Source organism: Balaenoptera musculus, chromosome 4 (assembly GCF_009873245.2).
Source record: "Balaenoptera musculus isolate JJ_BM4_2016_0621 chromosome 4, mBalMus1.pri.v3, whole genome shotgun sequence".
NCBI lineage: Eukaryota > Metazoa > Chordata > Mammalia > Artiodactyla > Balaenopteridae > Balaenoptera > Balaenoptera musculus.
In genome coordinates, this window is record NC_045788.1 from 144,780,621 (window position 1) to 144,803,969 (window position 23,349).

At 48.3% G+C, this 23,349-nt stretch overlaps 1 protein-coding gene across 5 annotated transcripts in view; it reads left to right on the top strand.

The window, feature by feature from the left end:
• Nucleotides 1-172: 172 nt before the first annotated feature.
• The window catches only part of DIP2A (disco interacting protein 2 homolog A), a 93,037-nt gene continuing 69,860 nt past the window's right edge, over nucleotides 173-23,349 (top strand). For all 5 annotated transcript variants that reach the window (XR_005019658.1, XR_005019659.1, XM_036849932.1 and 2 more), the window contains exons 1-3: nucleotides 173-514; nucleotides 16,572-16,643; nucleotides 21,501-21,620. Coding sequence is in view for 3 of the 5 variants with exons in the window: in XM_036849932.1 (XP_036705827.1) it covers nucleotides 424-514; nucleotides 16,572-16,643; nucleotides 21,501-21,620 (283 nt within the window). In the remaining 2 variants the exon portion in view is untranslated. The remainder of the gene's footprint in view (nucleotides 515-16,571; nucleotides 16,644-21,500; nucleotides 21,621-23,349) is intronic.

A 23,349-nucleotide genomic window follows, 5' to 3' on the forward strand; every position in this document is an offset into this window, starting at 1 on the left:
CGCTCTCCCAATGGGAGCCCAGAGCGGCCTCGCCGCGGCCTCGCGGCCAATGGGAGCGAGCCTCTGGTGTTGCTGGGCGGGCCCGGCCGCCCACCTGGCAGGCGACTCGCAGCGCTCTCCCTCTCGCCCTTCCCGCCGCGCACGCGCGCTCCGTACAGGGCCGGTTGGGCGCTCGGGGGCGCGCGGGGCGGTGGCGGCGCCGGAGGAGCCGTCCGTGCTCGTGCCCGCGCCTCTGTGGAACCGCCGGGGCCGCGCCCCTGCCCGCCGCCTGCGATCCCCACGGGCCGATGCGGGTCGCCGGGCAGAGGGGAGCGACGTAGCCGCTGCCAGTGCCGCCGCCTCGGCTCGGCCCGGCCCGACCCCGACCCAGACCCCGACCCCGCCCGGCGCGAGCCGGACGACCGGCCGTCCTTCGGCGGGGCCATGGCCGAGCGCGGGTGCCCGCTGGAGGCGGTGCCGTTACCCGCCGAGGTGCGGGAGAGCCTGGCCGAGCTGGAGCTGGAGCTGTCGGAAGGTGAGCGTCCCGGCGCCCGGGTCCCCCGCCCGGCACTCCTCCCAGACCCCCGCCCGACCCTCCGCGGGCCCGGGACCCTCGCCCGGCCCTCACACCCGAACCCCGACCCCCGTCCGGCTTCCGGCGCCCGGCGGGTGGCCGCGCTTTGGGTGGTTTGGCCTAAGGCGCGGGAACCTGGACGGGGATGACCGTTCGGTCCGAGCGGGCTGTCCCAGCCGAGGGCCGCGGGTCAGCGCCCTGGCAGCCGCGCCGGCTGCAGCCCCGCGTACCTCGGTTTCCTCCTCCGAGACGGGGTGGTCGCAGCACCTGCCTCTAGGGGCCCGTATGAGCCTAATGCCTTAGCAGGTGCAAAGCACTGAACACTTCGAACGAGGTTGTTAGCCCCTTTTAGGGAACTTTTAAAAATTAAAAAAGCATATTCAATAAGTGGTTGTTTGTTTAAAGTAGACTGAGTGATTAGGCCTCCGAGGCGTGGTGGCGTTACCCCTCCGTCTGTTACCCCAAGGCTCGTGTCCTGAACTCCGCGTGGCTGTCGGCGCACAGAGTTAGCGCTTGTCCGGGATCAGGGAGGCCTCGTAGCCCTTGAAGAGAAGCAACTAAATGCTTAACTGTTCCTGACACTTAAATGCGTTTTCAACTGTCAGCAGCCATTTTCTCCATAGTCTGAACCCAGTTCAAGTTCCGCTCCGGTTGGGGTAGTGACTTGTTACCACTGTCTAATAAATATGCACCGGACTGTACTGACTGCTCACCAGCCTTCGGGAGGTAGGTTCCGTCGTTATCTTTGTTTTACAGATAATACAGCATTTACATGCAACCGCTTTGAATTCAACATCCAAATTTTTAAACGTTCTGTGACGTGTGGCATTTTTTTTTAAAATGGAAGTGCAATTGGAAAAGGGTGGATTTGAGACTTCTTGGTGATTAGCTGCTCCTGGAAAATCTGAAAAGCTCAGATTAGGGATGGTTCTGACAGTAACTGCTGTCCTGAGTTTGTTATAGTTCTTCATCGAGGGAAAAATCATGTAGATGCCGTTTAGATTTTACACAAGTTCAAATATGTTTTTGCACATTGCTCCTAATTTCTGCTCCAGTGTATTAGTTATTCCCTCAATTCCTTGTTGTTTTGTGGTTGGATGTTGAAGTTCTTTCTAGGAGTTGATGGTTAGATAAGATTGAGAGCTTCATGATTTGTGTGACAGAACACACATGAAGACAAGTACTTCAACAAAAGAAGTGCTTCTCTATTGAATCCTTTTATGCTGCTGTCATTTTAGACACATGTAGAGGATGTACAGTTGGGTGAAGGGTACAAGATTACGCATAGGTGGATGGGAGCCTGGAAACGTAGCTTAAGCTGAGGAAGGAGAAGACAGTGTTGAGGGGAGGGGACAGCGGAGTGCAGTGCAGCAAAGGAGGCAGGAGCCCTGGCCTGTCCCATGCCCACACCGGTAAGGTTTTATTTGCGTAATTAAAGGAAGGTGTTATTAATGAAGCATGCTCCTAAAGCAACCAAAGTTCGTGTCATTGTCATTATCATTTTTATATTTTCATCAAGTAGAAGTAGAAAGTGGGTCTCCCTTTGCCCTACGTGCTGTGTCTCTCCCCCCTCCTCCCCCGCACCCCGTTTGAGAGAAACTTCTAAGTTAGGATAAAGTCAAGTTGGAATAGGGTGCCTTCATGGCACTCACGTTTGTCTGAATGAGGAGTTGCTTGAAACTTCGAGATGACATCATACGAGGCAGGTTGGAGGGAGGAGGGCGCTTAACACAGACAAAAAGCTGCCCACATGGAGATGGGGGTCAGTGACAGACTCCAGGGTAACCTGGAGAAGCCTGCACGATGTCCCCTCAGCCCGTACCCAGCCTTGACTAGTAGACAATACGCCCCTGCCTTTATTCGTAACTCGCACGTGGCCTTGTTCTCCAGCATCCTCCCTGGGTTCTCACTGATTGTTGAAATTGGCGTTCATCCTCAGGGATGGTTCTGGTCTTTGGACACTCATCTCTCCCCATAGAGCAGGCTGGTGGGCTTCCTCATTCCAGAGGGAAATAGGCACGCTGCGGTCTCGCTGCCTAGCTTTCCTGGCTGTTTTGCCCGTTGTGACTTAGGGGTCTTCTTCAAATTAAGATGAGGGTGACGGGTGGAGGTACACAGAACCTCACTCTTCTTAGAAGCCCCCCCACCCCATGAAATACTCAGGAGAATTCACGTATGTGGCTCCTCAAAGCATCTGTGGGTGAAAATGAGGTTATTAGAGGTATAATCTTGATTTTTATTTTGAAGAATTAATTCCCAAACACTTATGCTTTGCCTATTACTGTCTGAAATTACCTTCGATATGCCTCACAACTAATTTCGGTACTGTACAGTATCTTGGGGCTGTTGCTGCCTAACTGCTTTAGAAACGAGGATGATAGGGTGACTGGGTGGGCACAGGGGATCTTTAGGGCAGTGTAACTACTCTGTACGATACAGTAATGGTAGATAGGTAGATACAAGTCATTCTACGTTTGTCAAAACCCAGAGATTGTACGACACAGAGTGAGCCCTAATGTTAGCTGCGGCCTTTAGTTATGATAACGTATCAATTGTATTCATCAATTAGAACGTATGTACCACAGTAATACAAGATGTAAACAGTAGGGGATGTGTGGGAAATCTCTGTTGTTGCAAATAAATTTTTTGTAAACCTGAAAAAAAACCCCACAAAAAACCAAGGGTGATGGTGTGAAGTTTGTTCTTTGTTTTAGTTGCCTGCAGAGGTTTAGAGAGGAAATTCCTACACAATAGGTTACATTTGTCCCACTCCTGTTTTTTCATTCTGGTTAATAGGTCTATTCTGTAGCTTTAACTTCAGTCTGTTTCTTGTTTTCATGCAGTTTGATAGTGCAGGGGCTCCAGCCTGGATGGAGTTGACCAGAAAGGGGAAAAGCTCCCTTTGTGGATGTAGAGGAAGGGACTTCTTTTCACAAAAAGCGTTTTTCCTCATTAAATGTCTTTAATTTCTAAAATTTGTGATATATTGATAATTCCTAGTTTTCAGAATGACAGCCTGACATTGCCTTCACATCGATAAACATTTGTTGTGCTTCCTAAATATTCTGTGGTATACTAAAGTTCTCATGTCCAAATTCCATTCATCTGTCAAAGCCCAGCCCAAGTGTCTTATGTGACCCTTTCCTGATCCTCTCGGATGAGGCTCCTTTCTCAGAATTCTCATCACCTTGCCCCCTCTTTTGGAGTTCTTGCCACCTTTTGTTTTTTGTGTTTGTTATTTATATATATTCATTCATTCAGTAATTATTGAGTACCTGCTGGGTGCTAGGTAAGGTTTTGGCTGTAGTGGTCAGGTTTACCTTTGTTTCTCCATTGGTCATAAGGCTTTGCACAATGTTGTATTAAAATAGGAATGTAGATACGCATTGCAGAGAAACGAAACAATTTAAAGGAAATGTAGGCTGGAGTGAGCACCCCTCCTACCTCTGGCGTCTTCCCAAACGTGGCCTGTGGTATCCATTTCTTGTGTTTTCTTCTAGAAATAATCTGCCAGTGGTTCCCATACAGTGGTTCACACACCTCTCGGGCTCCCTAAGACGGTTGCTGGGGGCCTATGAGGGAAAACTATTTTTTTATAATAATACTAAGACGTCATTTCTGTTTTCCATGTTTGTACTGATGGTACAGGAGCAGTGATGGATAAAACTACTGGTGCCTTGGCAGAAACTGTGAGGGAAGGGCCCCAAATCACACTGACAGTCAGTGCATTCTTCACCACCTCCCCACTTGCAGTAGAAACAGTGCCACTTTGACTTAGACATATCCTTTCTTGCTGAAGCAGTAACAGTTAACTTTCTTAAATCTCAATCCTGAGTACTTGTTCTGGTCTCCTCGTGAGGAATGGGAGGTGCACGTAAAGCACGTCTGCCACACTGAGAGGTCCAGGGCCTGTGAACAGCTCTGTTATGCAGTTTGTGCTGCAGAACAAACAGGCCACGTTTGGTGTGGAGCGTGATTTTTACTTGAAAAAGTGAGTGACAGACAAGCTGCAGTTACTCAGAGCTGGGTATTTGGTGGACGTTTTCTGAGAAATGAAGAACAATTGTCAGAAATTGTAGCCAATGATAATATTTGTGCTTTCAAGCAAAAATATAAAAATTTAAAACTTTTATCTGCTACCATGAGCTTGACAGCCTCTCAGTACTTAAAGACTTTTTTTGATGGGATCAGTGGCAATATTAATGAATGTGAGTTATTGATATTATTTAGTGAAATGTGTCAACGTTAGGAAGAGCTGCGTAATTCTGTGAACCAGCATTTTCCAAATGAACAGTGTATCATGTTACAAATTTGTGCATGGGTAAAAGATCCATTCAAAGATATACCAATGGATTGCAACGAAAAGTTGCAGTACGTAAAGTTCATTGATAAGGTTTTAGATTCTACGTTGCAACTGTCGTTTAAGAAACTACCAAAAAAAAAAAAAAAAAAAAAAAAAAGAAACTACCACTTGCCTAGTTTTGGTGTGGTATCAAAGCAGAATGTCCACAGTGATCTGAAAAGGCTGCTGAAATACTCCTCCCTTTTCTAACCCACGTGTGTGTGAGGCTTTGCTTCATAGACTTCATAGACAGGATTTGCTTCATTGACTTCAACCACATATCCTGCAGCCAGCTGAACGCTGGAGCAGATATGAGAATCCACTTGTCTTCTAAGAAGCCAGATATTAAGGACGCTTGTAAAAGTAAAACAATATCTGTACTCACTAAATGCTTTGGAAATCTATTAATTTTTTAATTTAAAATATTACTTATGTTAACATGGTAGGTTTATTATAAAATTTTTAAAATTAATTAAATGTTAAAAAATTGCATCGTTTCAGTTGCTAATATGGTAAACATTGATAACTCACAAAGAAACAACAGCTCCTTGGGCTCCTCAATAATTTTTAAGAGTGTGAAGGGTTCTTGAGGGCAACACCTTTGAGAACTAGCAGACCACGCAACACTAACAGAGCTTTTAAGGAGATACCTAGATGTCAACGGGTATTTCTTTTACCTTGTGTAACATTTTTTTAGCTGTTGCCTGGTATAATGTGATTTCTGTTTATATTTTTAAGGGCAATCAGATGTTTCAATTTATAAAACACATGTTTGAAAATCTTTAAAAGTTGTACTTCCTGATTAGCTGCTTGTACGTCCATCCCACTTTACGCAGAATCCATTATCATGATTCAGGTGTATTCCCTTTAGAATTTTTTTCTTTCTATAGTAAATCATCCCAGTGCAGTTGTCTTTTTAAAGAATTTTGATTTATAAATTTTTAAAAGAATATCAATACTAGGATTTCCATTAATATCCTAAAACTTTTCACATGCTGTTCATTGCCAGCTCTCTGTACGTGTTGAATTCCTTCCTTCGTTTGAAGACTTAAGTTTAAACTTCACTTTCTCTTTGAAGCTCTGCCTTCCTCTGAGAACAGCCTGCCCAAAGTTAGGTGCCTGCTCTTTTTGTCCCTTTAGCACTTCCTTTAGCACATTCTTACAGGATTTATCCAATTCTGTGTTTATTGTTTGTTTGGCTTTTCTTTGCCACTTCATAGGGAGCAGTTCCAGAGGAAGTTTGATCTGCCTATCGTCATGTCCTCAGCGCCTAGCATATTTTAGGCGCTTTACTGAGCGCTTGCTGAATTAATAGAAGAGTGACCCAAGCATGGTGCTTATTCTCAGTTTTAAATCAAGAATCCTCCGTAATTGGCTTGGATACTTAACTTTTTGATAATAGTTTTTCAGATTCAGTGAAGCCCTGGGAGGACTGACCTGTGCCTCGGGGAGCCATTGAACCAGGATGTGGTCTTTGTTGCTCTGAACTCCTAGGAGGAAAAGAGGCTGAGATGAGTGCGCTGGGCGTCTGGCCCTGCCGGGTGGAGCTCCAAGACTCCAGTCTAATCCGGCGCCGCAGTGGCCATGATCCCCCTGGGCCTCCCCTGCTGGAGTCCGGGTCCACACTGACCACAACTGAGGTCATGACTCCTGCCGCAGGAGTACAGCAGCTGCCGCATGCCTGGGAGGCTGTGACTCCCGACAGGGACCTTGGCTCAAGGACCCCACGTGGCCTGCAACTTTCCTAGGGCTGCCTGGAGTCTAGGACTTTTCCTGCCCTACCCGCCTGCCTTTCTTCTTCCTTCTGCAGTCACATCCGACAGCTCGCCAGCCTCCTCCGGGGCCCTCCCCATTTTCCCACCTAAATCTCTTCACGTCTGATCCTGTCACGATGTCTGCTTCTTGGAGGACCTGAACTGCCTACAGGGTCACCGGTTTAGACCCGTGTTGGGAGGGCTGGTTTATTTGGTGTTCTGGTTTACGTGTCTGTCTCCCTCGTCGATGGTCCGCCCTTCGAGGTTGTACCTGGCATGCAGTTGGTGGTCAGCGTGTACTGAATTGAACTGTTTGCTCTTCTCAGGACTCCCTTGGCCGTGGCCGGCTCTGGCTTAGCTGTCCATCGTGATGCTTCATGAGAGCAGGGGCCGAGCCCACCTTGCTCTTCTCGGCGTCTCAGTCACCAGAGCCGCTGAAGTATCGGCCGTGTCCATTGACCTGTTACACTTCCAGGCTCTGTCGTAAAGAAAGGCGCCATTTGCTCTGTCCATTTGCCTTCTGTTAACGCCTGGCAGACAAAGGGAGGTTGGGACTTTGGGGAGGTAACCTTAGACTGGGGGTCAGGAGATGCCTCTGGGCAGGCAAATCGGGGTCAGGAGGTGCCGTCCCTGTGGCCGGGGAGGGAGCAGTCGAGCCTGGCGGGCTGGCTGGGCTGGGGCCGCAGAGGAGGGAGCCTGGTGAGTCATGGCGCGGGGGGCAGGCCCTGGGAGACGGGCCAGGAAGGCAGCCCGGGGCTAGCCGAGCGGGTGTGCTGGGCCCTGGGCTTCTGCGCCAGGTGTGGTGAGGAGCCGCTGGAGGTCTTGCTGCTCTGACCACTGGTGCCCTTAAAGACTCACCGGCTGCTGGGAGGAGGGAGAGTGAGCCAGAGGCCAGCTGCAGGGCAGGCGCTGCGGGCAGCACGTGGTTGGATGCAGGGCGGCGGCCGCGGGGCTGAGACGCGGCTGGGGCTGAGGCGGGTCCGGAGCAGGACTGAGGGCATCGCTGTCGCTGTCGCTGTCGCTGTCACTGGAGGATGGCCAGGAGTCAGGACTGAGCGCCAGGATTTGCTGCGTGTGCCCCGTGAGATGGGAGAGGGCGGGGAGGGCCGGGCTGAGGGCAAGCGTGGCCGTTCCTCTATTCGCAGAAGGGCTCCCCGAACACTCGGGCCGTGACGCGTGTGTGAGGCGGCCGCCTGGAGATGTTACAGGACAGAAGTTTCTGCTGTCACAGACGTGCGTCCTCAGTGGGGAGAGCAGATGGCCAGCTGAATAGAAACATACGGAACATTAGATTTTGATAAGTGCATTGAGAGAAACCGGGAGGGAAGAGGGACGGGGAGCAAACACTTGTAGATTTGGGGTGGGGAGGCTGCAGTTTTCACCAGGGTGGGCAAGGAAGGCCTCCCCGAGGAGGGCATTTGAATCCAGGGAGAAACTGCATTTCTGAGAGGTCTGTTTGCGGGGAGGGCTCTGCAGGTGGGGAGGCCCCAGGGCAGGTGAGGACTGTCCCGTGTGTGTGTGTGTGTGTGTGTGTGTGTGTGTGTGTGTGTGCGGAGCAGAGGGGGGTGAGCAGGGGCTGGAGGAGACTCCCCAGGGCCCCTCGTGCCTCCGCAGGATCAGTGTTTATCCTGGGGGTGGGGCTCCGTGGAGGAGGGCCGTGGTCTGACAGGTGCCTCGTGCCGGGTCTCTGTCCCGCAATGAACTGGTTGCCTAGGACGTGGCTGAAGGCAGAGAGTGGGGTGGTGAGTGAGGGTGGGGACACCAGCCAGTCTGCTCCATCGTTCCGCTGTGTTGGGATGACTGGGAGGGGCGCGCCTGTTACCTTGTGCAGTAAATGCTTCCCGCGTGACACACGGGCCAGGACGCGGGATGGAGAGGTGAGGGTCCTGTCTCCCACTCGGCAGTCGCAGCACCTGGGAGAGAGTGACTGCCGTCCTGCTCGGCACTGGCCGGTCTGGCCAGGCCCCTTCCCCGGCTGGCGGGCAGAAGGTGCGGGTGTGTCGGGGCACAGTGCCCTTCTGGGGGCAGCTGCCTGGCGTGGGCCTCAGCCCGGGCGTGTGGGTCTGGGTCGCGCACTCGTGGCAGCCTCTGTGGTCATTCAGTTCCCCGCCCTCCTTTGACCTTCAGTCTCGCAGAGTGAGATCAGTATACATTCAGGACTTAGAGTCTGGAAAGAGACCGGGGCGGGGGCACTGGTCTGCTGGGGTGAAGAGTCCTCGTGGAGCGGGGGCCGGGGGTGGAGTCCCTGCCTGCGATGCGGCCCGCACCCCCATGGGGCGTCCCCGCAGCCGTCATTGTCGGGCTCCAGGGTGAGTGCTCCGTCCTTGTAGTGGGAAAGTCCCAGAGGCTTGTAATTTTGAAGACACGTCTCTCTTTCATCTTTTAACTGACATGATATGCACCATTTATTTAATATAAAATGAACGCCTACAAAGCATTTAGTCACTCTGCGATGACACGGCCGAGGAAAGGCGGGGAAGGAAGCAGGGCGGTGGGAGTGGGAAACGTACTGCTGGTACATCCTTAAGACGGACTCTTCCTGTAGCATTTTGTTTGCAGTGAGCTTGCTTCTGAGTGAGACCAGCATAATCCTTGTGGATCAGTCTTTATACCCTTAAGTTATCTAACATTTCTGGTGGTGTACTTTCGTATTAAAATGACTAGGAAGTTATGTACTATTTGGCAAAGAAAAACCTCTGTGGTCAGGGAAGGAAACATCTAAAAATTGTTACCTCTGTCATCTGTTGATGAAGAATCTTTTGGAGTGATGCCCCCCAAGGGCTCCCTTCCCACTTTTCACACAGGAAATGAATGGCCTGTGTTTTGAGAGTTCCTGGATTCTTGGGGCAGCACTTCAAGTAATCGCTGGGGGACGGTGGTCACGCAGGGGTTTCCATTCAGACTTGGCTTTGTGTCACTCAGCCGTAAGAAGAGAATAGAGATCCTGTTCCTTCGGTCTACACTGGCTATGCGTGATTTAAGATTACCATTTTGGAAACAGAGAAAGAACTTTTATTCCCTTTCAAACTTCAGAAATTTTCTACAGGGTCTTTGGTAGAGAACCTTTAAAATGAGTATCTGAAACGTCAAAAAGCATGCTTATGCTTGTTGAAAACAGGCAACTCAAAAGAGCATGTCCTAGTAAGTTCCTCCATAACTCATGGGTTTGTGTCTTTAGGTTACTTCTAAAGATGAAGGAGGCTAAGGATTAGCCTTTTCAGGAAACAGCTAGGAAACACTAAAGCTAGGATGGTTTTGAAATGAAGGTCATAGAAATGTTATAGAAATAGAGATTCTTATCTCATCGTCAGATAATCTTGGTGCTATGGACTGAACTGTATCCCCCAAAATTCATATGTTGAAGCCCTAACCCCCAGTGTGACTATATTTCTTTAAGGAGGTGATTAAGGTTAAATGAGGTCCTAAGGGTGGGTCCCTAATCCCGTAGGAGCGGTGTCCTTAGAGAGAGAGAGACACGCACACACAGAGGAAAGACTACGTGAGGACCCAGGTGGGCGGTTGTCTGCACACGAAGAGAGAGGCCGCGGGAGGGACCAGCCGTGCTGCGACACTTGGATCTCAGACGTCCAGCCTCCAGAACGGTTGTTTAGACCACCCAGCCTGTGGCATTTGGGTATACCAGCCCGAGCAGACCACGACCCTCAGCGTGTCATCCTGTATTTCAGCAGCCTTCAGCAGACTGAGTAAAAAGACTCATGACCTAGCGGGGCTGACAGACAACGTGAGCCGGCAGCGTGGTGAAGTGTGTGCAGGACCCAGTCGGCGCTGCAGGGGAGTGATGGTCAGGACCGGGCGAGCAAGAAGGAAAGTTTCTTCCAGCTTTGCTTTGAAGGCACGTGTGAGGAGGATGGAGCAGAGGAACACGGAAGAACGTGCTGGACAAAAGGAGGATGAGCCAGAGCTGAGTGGGCTGGGCGTCCAGACAGCGTCCCCCGGCCGGTGGCGGGAGAGCAGGTTGGAAGCACGGGGCTCGCTCACGGGAGGATTTATGCGTGCCAGAGAGGAATTTGGACCGGACTCGGGAGTCTAGACCAGTGTTGGAACAAAGTCACATGCTGCCTACAGCCCGGTGGGTGTTGTGGGTGTGAGGTGGCAGGCACAGTAGAACTTTCTGTGGTGGTGGAAATGTTTTGTGCTGTCCGGTGGGGTAGCCACTGGCCACATGTGGCATTAAGCACTTGAAATGTGGCTAGTGGGCCTGGGGAACTAAGTAGTCATTTAATTTACTTTTTTTTTTTTTCCTAGTTTTTAGAATTTATTTATTTATTTATTTTTGGCTGTGTTGGGTCTTCGTTTCTGTACGAGGGCTTTCTCCAGTTGCGGCAAGTGGGGGCCACTCTTCATCGCGGTGCGCGGGCCTCTCATTATCGCGGCCTCTCTTGTTGCGGAGCACAGGCTCCAGACGCGCAGGCTCAGTAATTGTGGCTCACGGGCCTAGTTGCTCCGCGGCATGTGGGATCTTCCCAGACCAGGGCTCGAACCTGTGTCCCCTGCATTGGCAGGCAGATTCTCAACCACTGCGCCACCAGGGAAGCCCCTAATTTACTTTTAATTAATGGAAATTTAAAAAGCCACGTATGGCTAGCGGCTGTTGTATTGGACAACACAGCAAAGTGTATGGTCTGCTAAAGGCATTGTATTAAAAAAGAGTAATGCCATCAACGTATACCTTATGCAGTCTTCTACCTCAGCTCTCAGCAGTGGGGAGAAGATTAAAATGAGTGTGTGCATTCAAGAACCCACAAAATCTTGAAAAGAGAGATGGCCAATTTTCTGTTTTTAAAGAAGGGCTAAGGGAGTGGTTACCCTTGGGTGCTTTATTTTAAGCAGGTCTTCCTTAATAAATGCTGGAGCCGGCAGGGTTTTAAGGCATTAAGCAGCAATTGAAATATTCCTGTGTGATCTCTGTCTGTCTCTCTTTACTCCTCTCTCAGATTTAGAATGATTCTTCTGGTGGTGTGCAGAGAGTGGTTTGGATGAGTGTGACGTTGGGCGCAGAAACATTGAAGAGCGTGTTGCCGTGCTCCAGGGCAGGAGGTGCTCCAGGGCAGGAGGCGCTCCAGGGCAGGAGGCGCTCCAGGGCAGGAGGCCGTGCCGGCCTGGGTGGAGGCGGAGCCAGTGGGCTGGGGAGAAAGCTCTGAAATAGAAGCAGCAGCCTTGTGTGAAGAGGTGCACGTCGGAGGATGACTCCCGAGTTTCTGAAATGAATGCCGGGGAGGTGATGGGTCTCTTCATTGAAGATGTGGGACACAGAAAGAACACGTCTGCTTCATACCTGTTGAGTGTGAGGCGCCTCTGGGAGATCCGAGGGATGGTGTCCAGGGAACATTTGGATGTGTAGGACTGGCACTTTCTAGAAAGGGCTAGTCTGGATGTAGAAATTTGGAAGTCATTGGTATAACAATTGCCCCATATGGAGAACTGAAAAATGCAAAGAAGGCCTAGGACAAACCCTTGAGGAACTCAAACCCCAGAGGGAAAGGCAGATCGAGGAGACCACAGGGGAGACTGAAGAAGGAAGGCAGTACAGCGGGAGCAGAAGCAGGGGTGTGGGCCTCTGTGCCCTCAGGCTGGAGAGGGTTTCAAGCCAGGGAGCATTTACTTGGGGCGGAGGATTTTCTAGGTCAATATGCGTGACCAGTCATCAGGTGAAGATGACTCTCCTTCCCCAGATGTCACGGAAATGGTAGCGGTTTTAAAAATTGAAAGGAAATTGACAGCAGTCTAGATTCTGGAAAGTCAGAAAGGTTGGTCGGCACAGTGAGCAAGGTCGGGGCGGGAGGGGGGAGGCAGGACTGAGGCAGGGGAGCCACTGCGCTGGGGAGGAGAGGGTGCCTTTTCCACTGGTTTCCAGAGTCTGCCACGCCACTCCATTGGGAGGAAGGGGTGCCCAGAGGGCAGGGGTGCCCAGAGGGCAGGCCCGCCTCTGCCTCAGCAGCACAGTTTCTCACTCACATTCCTCAAAAGAGTTCGAGCGGAAGCTGTGCAGCTGAAAAGTTGGGAGACCCTGGAGGGGATGATATTGAAGTTCTCCTTTCAGCTTCAGGAGTGTTCTGCATCTGGTCACGAGCATCCAGTGTGAATCATACCATGGTGTGGTTTCATCTCACCAAGGGATGTTTGAAAGCAACCTGCACGTGGCTATTTATCGGGGCTTTATTCATAGTTGCCCAAACTTGGGAGCAACCAAGATGGATGTCCTTCAGTAGTTGAATGGATAAATAAACTGGTACATTGAGACAATGGAATATTATTTAGCACTAAAAAGAAATGAGTTCTCAAGCCAAGAAAAGGCACGGAACAATCTTAAATGCACGTTACTCAGTGAAAGAAATCAATCTGAAAAGGCTACTGATTCCAACTATTCTGGAAAACTATGGAGACAGTAAAAAAGATCAGTGGTTGCCAGGGGTTCAGGGGTTCAGGGGGTGGCGAGAGGGATGAATAGGCAGCGCACAGAGGATTTTTAGGGCAGTGAAGTACTCTGTATGGTAGCGTAATGATAGATGCATGTCATTATACGGTGGTCCAAGCCCATGGAACGTGTGACAGCAAGAGTGAGCCCTGTGGGCTTTGGGTGGCGATGACATGTCAGTGTAGCTCATTGTCTGTGACACATGCGCCACTCTGGCGGCAGATGGTGATACTGGGAGAGGCTGTGCATGTGCGGGTCAGGGGATGGATGGGAACTCTCTGTGCCTTGCCCTCAATTTTGCTTGTGACCCTTAAAACTGCTCTAAAAAAAGTAAAATAAAGCAAAAGAGAGAAGGAAAAAAAAAAATCTGGAAAATAAATCTACAAGCCCAGATGGTTTCACTGACAAAATTTATCAAACATTTAAAAAAGAAATAACACCAATTTTACATAGTCTCTCTCACGTATATTTTAACTTTTAATTTTGGAATAATTTTAATCTCATAAAAAATTGCAAAAATAGTACATAGAATTCATTCAGTTTCCCACAATAACATCTTATATAGCCATAGTACATTATCAAACCATATTCCATATATTCTTAATTACGAAAGATTATATGATTATTGTGTTAAAAGATTTAACGAGTTCAAAAGTGCATGAAGTAAAAAGCGAAATCTAACACCCACCCCAAGCCAAATAAATAAATCACTTCCTAGGGGTAACCACTACTAATAATTTGTTGGGTACCCCTCCAGACATTTTGTGCACATACAGAAATATATATACCTACATGCATGTGAATATAGTTTTATTTATTTATTTTTATCAGAATTACATCATTTTGTATGTACATTGTTTTTCAGCTTGCTGTTTTTACTCAGTAGGATATCATGAAGCCCGTGTAAGTGATACCCACCCCTTCCCCACCCCCCCACCCCAAGTACCAGAGTATTTTTTAGGACTCACAGTATCCTGTAGTAGTGATGTATGGCAGCACATTCACTTCTTCCTACTTGTTTTCATGGACAGTTAGGTTTTCTCACATACTTTGTTGTTACATGTAATGTGCACCGCCTGTCCTCATTCCCATGACCTTAAGGAGTTGTTGAGTGCCTTCGAGAATAGGTCTTTAGAAATTGTGTTGCTGAGGTAGAGACATGATGATAGCATTCGGGGTTTTGCCTTTATAGTCCGAAGTGAATTTGGTCTGTGGCCGTGGAGGTCAGCCCGAGCCACATGTGGTTCCCCTCTCTGGAGCACTAGTGAGAACAGCTGCCCACAGGCCGCCAGAGAGGAACCTTCTGCAGGTGGCCTGATGTGTTTCCAGAACTGCCCCGGGGCCTGGGTGCCCACCCAGGGGAGACCTCCTCTGTGTCTGGGATTCCCTCTGGCTGGCGGCCAGGGTCTCCCGGTTCTGTGCCGCAGGCTGAGGAGCTTGGTCTGCTGTCTGTCTCTTTAGTGTTTACCGAACCTGGGGTCAGAAACCTTGGATGTGAGTCCCTTTATTAGTTCATTAGTTTTGCCCTGGAGTCTGTTTTGGATTCCATTTTGCTGTCTGTGGCCGGAAGCTTCGCATTCAGAGGCGTGTCAGGTTGGTGTCTACATTGGATACTTGAAAACATGCTAACTGGTTACACGTGAAAATGTGTAGCTGGTTATATTCAGTTGGTTTGGACAGCTATCAGAATATGAGCCCCAAACTGGGAGTTAGCATGTTTCCTTTCTGAATGCTCCTTGGTACCTTCACCGTGTAAGCATTCATTTGAAATGAGAACATGAGAAGAAACTGTTTCTAGGAAATGAGTACTTAATTTTAAAATATCCTGAGATTGAAATTGACGTATACACACTACCTTATATGAAATAGATAACTAATAAGAACCTACCGTATACCACAGGGAACCTTATTCAATACTCTGTAATGACCTATATGGAAATAGAATCTAAAAAAGAGTGGATATACGTATATGTGTAACTGATTCTCTTTGCTGTACAGCAGAAACTAACACAACATTGTAAGTAACTATACTCCAATAAAAATTAATTTTAAAAAAATTGAAAAAAAAATCCTGCAAAATCCAATGCTCTGCTTTAAAATGAGGATTTATCTGTTTTAGTTTAGTGTTGCAGTATTGTTTTCATTTAAATTTGTCTTAATTACATATTTTCATATGTTCTGGAGGAAACAATTTTTTTAGTAGATATTGTTGAAAAAACACATGTGCTTTAAATTTGTTCACAAAACAAATGAGTTGCAACTCAATAAGCAAAATCATGCAGTCGTATCCTGGATCCAGTCAGGGTCTGTGAGCGTCCAGTGAGTGTAAGACGAGGACAGCGCAGCCCACGGGCCACTGCGGTCAGCGGTGGATTAGGTGTGCTCCTTACATCACAGGTCGGATGATGAGAAAGACGAAGTGCTTAGTGAAGAATTGACAACAGAGTGAGATTTATTATCTGGTGTCATTCAGGTAAAGTAAAAATACACGGACACAAGGCAGGATATGTTCTGCAGAACGTATTCAAATTAAAAGGCCCACAGGGCAGTAGACTAGTTTTGGGTGGGGTTGGTGGGGGGTCAGGTGCGGACCAGGGCCGAGTCCAAGGGTGTCGGTGGCAACCGGGAGCAGCTCCGTGGGCGCCCGACTGGGTGCGCAGTCCGCAAAGCGGAGGCTCTGTGCAGTGGCCTCACCACTTTGCCTGTTTGTTTGGGGTGGGTGGGCGGGTGGCAGGGGCAGGAGGGGCGCGGAGGGGGGTGCCAGGAGGGCTTGCAGAGCACTGGAAGATTTCTGTTGAAGACCACTCACCCAAAGTGCAGGATACTGGTGGACACTGTAATACATGCTTCTGGTCGAAATAAAGTCTCCCAAACATGCTGGATCTGCCTGAGCACTCCGAGTCGTCCAGGAAACCAGCTGGTGTGCTTAGACTGAGAAGTGTTTCCCTGCAGACACATTTCCTGCCCCATCTCTGGGTAGGTTAATTCATTTTTAGGCTGTTCTTCTTTATGTCCTATTCCCCGAGTGCTGGCCCAGGGACACCCCGTGGCCTGCGAGTGTTGGTTTCCTGTGGGTCCCTTACACCAGTACTTCCACAGTTTGAACCTGCACAGAGTCACCTGGGGATCTTGGTAAAATGCAGATTCAGATTCTGTCAGTCTGGGGTGTGGCCTCGGAGTCTGCAGTTCTGACTCTTTTCCAGAGTGTCATGTGGCTGGAATAATTCAGCATGTAGCCTTTTGAGTCTGGCTTCTGTCACTTAGCAATGTGCGTGTGAGATCCACCCAGATTGTTGTCTATCAATAGCTTGTTCCTTTTTACTGCTGAGAAGCGTTCCATTGTGTGGATGCATCATGCTTTCTTTATCCAATCACCAGTTGAAGGACCTAAGTGTTTCCAGTTTTTCCATTATGAATGAATTTTTAATTAAAAAATTTTGGGAACCTCAGAAGAAATGTAATTCTATTTTTCCATTGTTGTTTTAGGTGACATCACTCAAAAAGGATATGAAAAGAAAAGGGCAAAGCTGCTTGCACGTTATGTACCACTCATTCAAGGTAAGGTCAGCGCGCGTCTCATCAAACCGTTTTAAAATTTGGTTTTAGAGCTTGACATTGGTAGTTTCATATTTTATTGAGAAGGTCTGGGCAAATAACGTGTCTACTATTAAATTATAAAATCCAAAGGCGTAGAGTATAATTTATATCTCTGGTTTGGTATAGATTTCATTCCCAAATAGGATTTCTTTTATTTTTATGATCATAGACCATGATTATTTTTATGATTTTAGTAAGGAACATTTCCTTACTTAGGTTTGGAACAAATATTATAAAGATGTCAGTTCTTCCCACCTTAGATTGATCTGTAGAGTGCACATTCAGTGTTTCAACAGAGTTTTTGGGGGTGGAATTTAACAAGCTAATTTTAAAATTTATATACAAGTTTGGGACTTCCCTGGCAGGCCGGTGGTTAAGACTCTGCCCTTCCACTCCAGGGGGCGCGGGTTCGATCCCTGGTCAGGGAGGTAAGACCCCATGTGCCGTATGCGGCACAGCCAAAAAAAAAGAAAAGTTAAAAAAAAAAATGTATATACAAGTTTAAAGGGCCAAGGGATTCAAAATATGATAAAAAAAGAAGAATGAGGTGGGAGGATTTGCTGATTAGGATACGAAGAGTTAATATCAAGCTGTCGTCATTAAGACAGCCTGGTTTGGCACAAGGGAAGACAGCTAGATTAACAGAGCAGAACATGGGCCCAGACAGACACGCACCGCTGTGGAGACCAGGCTTATGGTGGAGGTGGTGTTGCCGCTCCCGGTGCTGGCACAGTTCCGTAAGACACAGAAATCAGCTCCACAGAAACCAGATGTTAAGGGCCTAAATGAGAAAGGCAAAAATTATAGCACCTTTGGAAGATCATACAGGAAAACTGTCACTGTCTCTAAATAGGAGGGATTTCTCAAGTCTTTAGGGACTTGAGAGGGTACCAAAAAGGTACCAAAAAGCAGCAACTGTAAAGGAAAAAATTGGTAAATCGGGGTGTGTTAAAATTAAGAATTTTATTTTATCAAAAGTCCCCATTAAGAGATTAAGGACAAGCCACAGTGTGGGAGGAGATAATCCTAGCACAAATAACAGGAAAAGGACTAGTTTTCCGAGCCTGTAAAGCAGCAGTGTCAGCAGAGCCCTTTGCGATAGTGGGAATGGTCTGTAGCTCCACTGTCCGGTACACTGACCACTTGCCACGTGTGGCTCCTGAGCACTTGAAGTGTGGTGGTGTGACTGAGAGACTGAATTTTTAATTTAATTTTAATTAATTTAAACTTTAAAGAGCCAGAAGGTCCCCCAACATGATTTTTTAAAAAGCCCAGTAGGAAATTGGGCTAAAGACTTGAGTAAGTATTTTACTGGAGGAAACCCTAATAGCCAGCAAGCAAACGAAAAGATACTTACCTAAGCTTGGTAGCAGTCAGAGAGATGCACGTTAAACCATGACCCACCTTGGGTTGTTGGAGAGGATTCAGACGGGTGTGCACAGCTCGTGGGACCTGGCAGAGTTGCAGAGGTGCAGAGGCAGCCGGCAGCTCTCCTTCAGGGACACGCATGCCCTGGAGAAGCTCTGGGTGCCTGCACCCTGGCCTTGTTCCGTGCACAAGAGTGTTCATTGTTTTCCCTCAACTGCCAAGTGCTCAAACATCCATCAGCAGGACGCATACGTGTGTCAGCAAGGATGAGTCTCATAAACGTAACGGGGAGTGAAAAAACGATTACACGGGAATATAGCCTGTAAAACTGAAAAACCCACCAAGCTGCCACTTCTCAACCTTTTTGTAGCTGGTAAAGAAAGAAGGGGAGGGAAGTGATCTTCCCTGAAGTGAGCGTGGCGTTTCTGTGTGTGTGGAGTGAGATTGGAGGGGCCACGAGGAGCTCTAAGGCACATGAGTGTTTATTTCTTAACTGCTGCAGTTGTTACACTGAGTTTTTTTTCTGTATAATAATTTTTGAACTGAATACATGCTTTATTCTGCCTGTATCGGTATGATATATTTTACAATAAATCAGTAACAAGAAGAATACTGAGGAGGTGCTTTATGTACTGACATTCATCCATCCAAAATAAAACAAAAACAAGGAAAATTGAGTACAGTTGGAGGAAACTATTAAAAACAACATCTTGAAGCCCATTTGCCAGGCATCAACAGCAGCTGTCCAACGAGGCGTCCATGTGCCATCGTACTTCCTTTCCTCAGGGGCAGCCATGCCCGCATGCCACTCCCAGGCCCTCCGTCGGGGTGGCCAGTGCCTGTGCAGCGTCACAGACAGACAAGGCAGGTGAGGGTTAGAGAGCACGGCATGCCATCCTTGCACAGGTGCTGTTATTTGATACCTTGAAAACCTAGGTGACTCCTTACTTAGCTATTAGAATTAGTAAGAGCTTTGGTTTGATAGAAGACAAATATGCAAGAATCAATAAGTTTTCTCTGGCAATATTTCTGTTTATAAAACAACTCACGTTCGTAATGGCAATAAACTATCAAATGTTTTTAATACATTTAGCAAGAAAGCCACAGGACCTATGTTAGGGTCATGCAGTCCGTTTGAAAGAAATAACCAAGACCCTAAAATATAAAGAAATATACCAATATCCTAAATGGAAAAATTTAATATCATAAAAGTAGTAGTTTCCAAATTAATGTGTGAACAAAATGTAGTCCATTCTGAATACCAGTGGCTGATTTATTTTTCCTGAAACCTGGCATTGGAAGTAATAACCCACTTGAAGGAGAAAAGTTCTGCAAGTAGCCAGTACATTTTTGGGAAGGGGCACCAGTGAGAAAGGCCTGGCCTTCATGGTGTTCAACCCGCTCGTGTGCACTTGATAGTCCCAACCGGAGGGTGTTGGTGGATGGCGTGGAAGGCCCAACAGTGTAAGAGAGGGGCGTCTAGAAACGATTCAGGACAATTCAAAGGAGGGAAGATTTATTTAGTAACTGGCGCCATCCCTTTGGAGGCAACAGTGGGACACTCTTCCTCTCCACCATTAGCGAACATAAGCTTTAGAAGGATTAAAGCTCTAAATATGTTTGTAATTATAAAATACTACAAAACTCCGGAGAACATTTGAATAACCTTTGAGTGGGGGTTACAAGATAGGAGACCTGGAAGAAAAACAGGTTATGATTGTCTCCCTAGAAATGAAAACACTGCAGAGTGATTGCGACCAGCCGGCCGTGGCCTGGGGGGCGAGCACAGCCCAGGGTGGTGCCTCCAGCTGACCCGGGCTTTCTGCAGGTCACTTGAGGGGGGCTCCTTAGCTGGATAGAATGAACAGAAATTCAAAGAAGAGGACATACGGATGGGCAATAAACAGTAAAGTATGTTCAACCTCACTAGCAGATTCGGGAATGCAAATTAGTGAACCATTTTTCTCCTGTCAGATTGGCAAGATTCTAAACCTTATAACATCCATCGCTGACAAAGATGTGCGGAAATGGCACATTGTGGGAGTGCGAATTGCTGTGACCTTTCTGAGAAGTTCTCTCTTGATACCTGTTAAAAATATACCTACTGTTTTATCCAGTGAATTCCCACTGGGCTTTATATCTTCATTGAATAAATGAATCGATCTCAATAAAAGCACTGTATTTTGGAGTAAAAGTGTAAGGATGTCCATATGCATATATGTCACTTAGCAGCATGCCTGATTATAGTCTGTAACACGTAAGATTCTGTGTTCTCTGTTACGGACTCTAAAGAAATTTTATCCAGTCACAAGAAACAAAAAGCCAGAAGCAGTGCTGACCAGTATTGCTGTATGTCGCATATGTGTATGTGTGTATATGTTCACACTTTGAAGAGCTGAACATGGATTTCCAGGGGCTCTCGCTGTCCTCTCGTGCTGCGTAACTAACACCCCAAAGCCGGTAGGTAAAACAACAGCAAGAGCAGCGTTTTGCGCCCAAACCTGCGGGTTGGCCAGGCTCGGAGGGCAGCTCCTCCCTGTCTGCGGAGCCAGAGCTGGTGTCCTGGGGGCTCTGCAGTCACAGGGGTGGCGTCAGTGCCGGGAGGTTTGGGCAGCCGAGCGTGGAGCCCCCGTGGCCCCCGTCCCCTCTGTCCTCTCTGTGTGTCGTCAAAGAGAGCTGGGGGCCGGGTGGCCTTTCATGAGCAGCGTTGGAGGTCAGGACCCACCCGGGCCCAAGTGGGGATAGGCTACTGCTTTTCAGGCAGTGATAAGGGCTGGGGGCCCTGGAGGCGATTTTTCTGAGATGTCTTGAAACAAAGGCTAAAACATTGAACAGATTATTGTGATGAAGTCCAGCTGAAGGCTTCGCTTTGTGTTCTTCTCAGATGCCAGCAAGCCAGGGCTCGGGCCGCACCGGCTGCACGCTCGTGTGCCACGCCTTTCCGGCACGTGGCGTCCGAGGGCCCGGGTGTCGGGGCTGTGGGCATGAGAGCCCGGGGAGCTGCGACGGGGCGTGGAGAGCCGGCCGGCCGCCCGTCGGGGTTGGTTGGTACCCGTCTTCGTCCCTGTGTCTGAGGGCGGCTGGCGACACCCCCAGTGATGGCTTTGTGGGCTGTTTCCCACTGGGCTTGCTGACGCCAGGGACACTGAGGGGGAGGGAGAGCCGTCCCAAGAGAGCTGGCCCCACGCCCGCACGCGCGCCCAGCTCGGGGCCCAGGATGGCTGGGTGCCGGTGGGCGGTGAGGCTGCGGGGCTGGAAGCGGACCTTGACGTCTCCGCCCTGACCTCCAAGTTCAGGGTCTTCTGGCGTTGGGGCCGCCACAGCATGCGTGGTCGCACAGCGGGTGCTGTGCAGCAGCGGACGGGAAGCGGGGGCTGTTTTACGTGGGTTTTTCCATGACTAGAAAAGCAAATTGTTCACACCAGGTGCTCCTGTAAAACTGTGTTTCAGGAGCAGATCCATCCCTACAAGCGGAGACTAGGATCCCCGGGCCCTCACCAGCCACGGCCCCCGCGCCCAGACAGCAGAAGCCGAGGCCCAGCCACGCCCGGGACGAGCGCTTCAGGTCAGGTAGGGACCAGAGGCCTGCAGGCCTCTGCTCGGACACCGCGTCTCCGCTGAGGAAATTGTTTTCTTTCTTTCTTTTTTTTTTAACTTTTTATTTTATATTGGGGTATAGCCGATTAACGATGTTGTGATAGTTTCAGGTGCACGGCGAAGCGACTCAGCTGTACCTATACATACGTGTATCCATTCTCCCCCAAACTCCCCTCCCATTCGGAAATTATTTTCACTTGAACCATCACTTACCACATCATATTTTTCAAGAAAAAAATAAAACTTCCACATAAGACAGTATGTTTTAATGTAGCCTGGAGTGTAAGTGTTCTCTTCTTAGGGGATGCTTATAGACATCTCAGGAGAAAGCTGAATCTTCCTTCCCCCATTAGAATAATTTCTGTAAATGTTTGTGTCCACTTTCCTACCTAGATCTTTGGGGTTGGTATTGGTGGATTTGTGCATCAGGGACCGCTTTACTACTGTAGGATCACCAGAGGTCCCCTTCCTGTCCCTGCCTGTCCTCATCTCCCTGCTCCCTGTCCCCCCCCCGCCATTTCCGTGTAACTGACGTTGATGACCTGCTTTCTGCCCTTGTGAACTGTATCTGGTTCTCATTCTTTACTTTCTGAAAACAAGACCTTTATCATTAATGTGCTTTGCTCATATTTTCCCCAAGGCTTTGTCTTCTCTTTGAACTCTCTTACAGTGGCTTTTGTAGCAGAAGTTTTTAATTTTAATGAAGTCCAGCTTATCAGTTCCTTTTCATGAACAGTGCTTTTGTTCTCGCACCTAAGAAATCTTTGCCAAACCCAAGGTCACAAAGATTCTTACCTGGGTTTTCTTCTAAAAGTTTTATAGTTTTAGGTTTTTTTTTTTTTTTTTTTTAAACTATTTCAGTGGAGGTAAGGCATTTCTCTCTTTTTTTTTAAAAATTATTTATTTGTTTATTTATTTTATTTATGGCTGTGTTGGATCTTCGTTTCTGTGCGAGGGCTTTCTCTAGTTGTGGCAAGCGGGGGCCACTCTTCATCGCGGTGCGCGGGCCTCTCACTATTGCGGCCTCTCTTGTTACGGAGCACAGGCTCCAGACGCGCAGGCTCAGTAATTGTGGCTCACGGGCCTAGTTGCTCCGCGGCATGTGGGATCTTCCCAGACCAGGGCTCGAACCCGTGTCCCCTGCACTGGCAGGCAGACTCTCAACCACTGCGCCACCAGGGAAGCCCTAGTTTTAGGTTTTACCTTTAGGTCTATGATTTAGATTTTAGTTAATTTTAGTGTGATTCAAGGTATGGCACACAGCTTACTTTTTTGCACGTGGTAATCCCGTTGTCCCCGATGCCCTTGCTCCTTTGTCTAAAAGCGGTCGCGCGCGTGTGTGACTCTCTTTCTGGACTCTGTCCTGTTCTGTTGATGTATTCGTCTCTTGGTATGGCAGAGCCAGCTCTCTTAATGATTGTAGCTTAACAATCATTGTTCACATCAGCAGTGTTATTCCTCCAAGTTTATTCCTTACTGTTGTTCCCTTGTATATACTGTGCCTTTTTTCCCTCTGGTACCTTTAAGATTTTTCTCTTTGTCACTGGTTTTGAGTGACTTGATTATGATGTACCTTGGTGAAGTTTTCTTTGTTTTTTGTGCTTGGGGTTTGTTGAGCTTCTTGGATCTGTTGCTTTATACCCTGTAATGTTGACATTGTCTAGATTTTTAGTTGTTGGTTGTCTTATCTGTACTTAGGTTT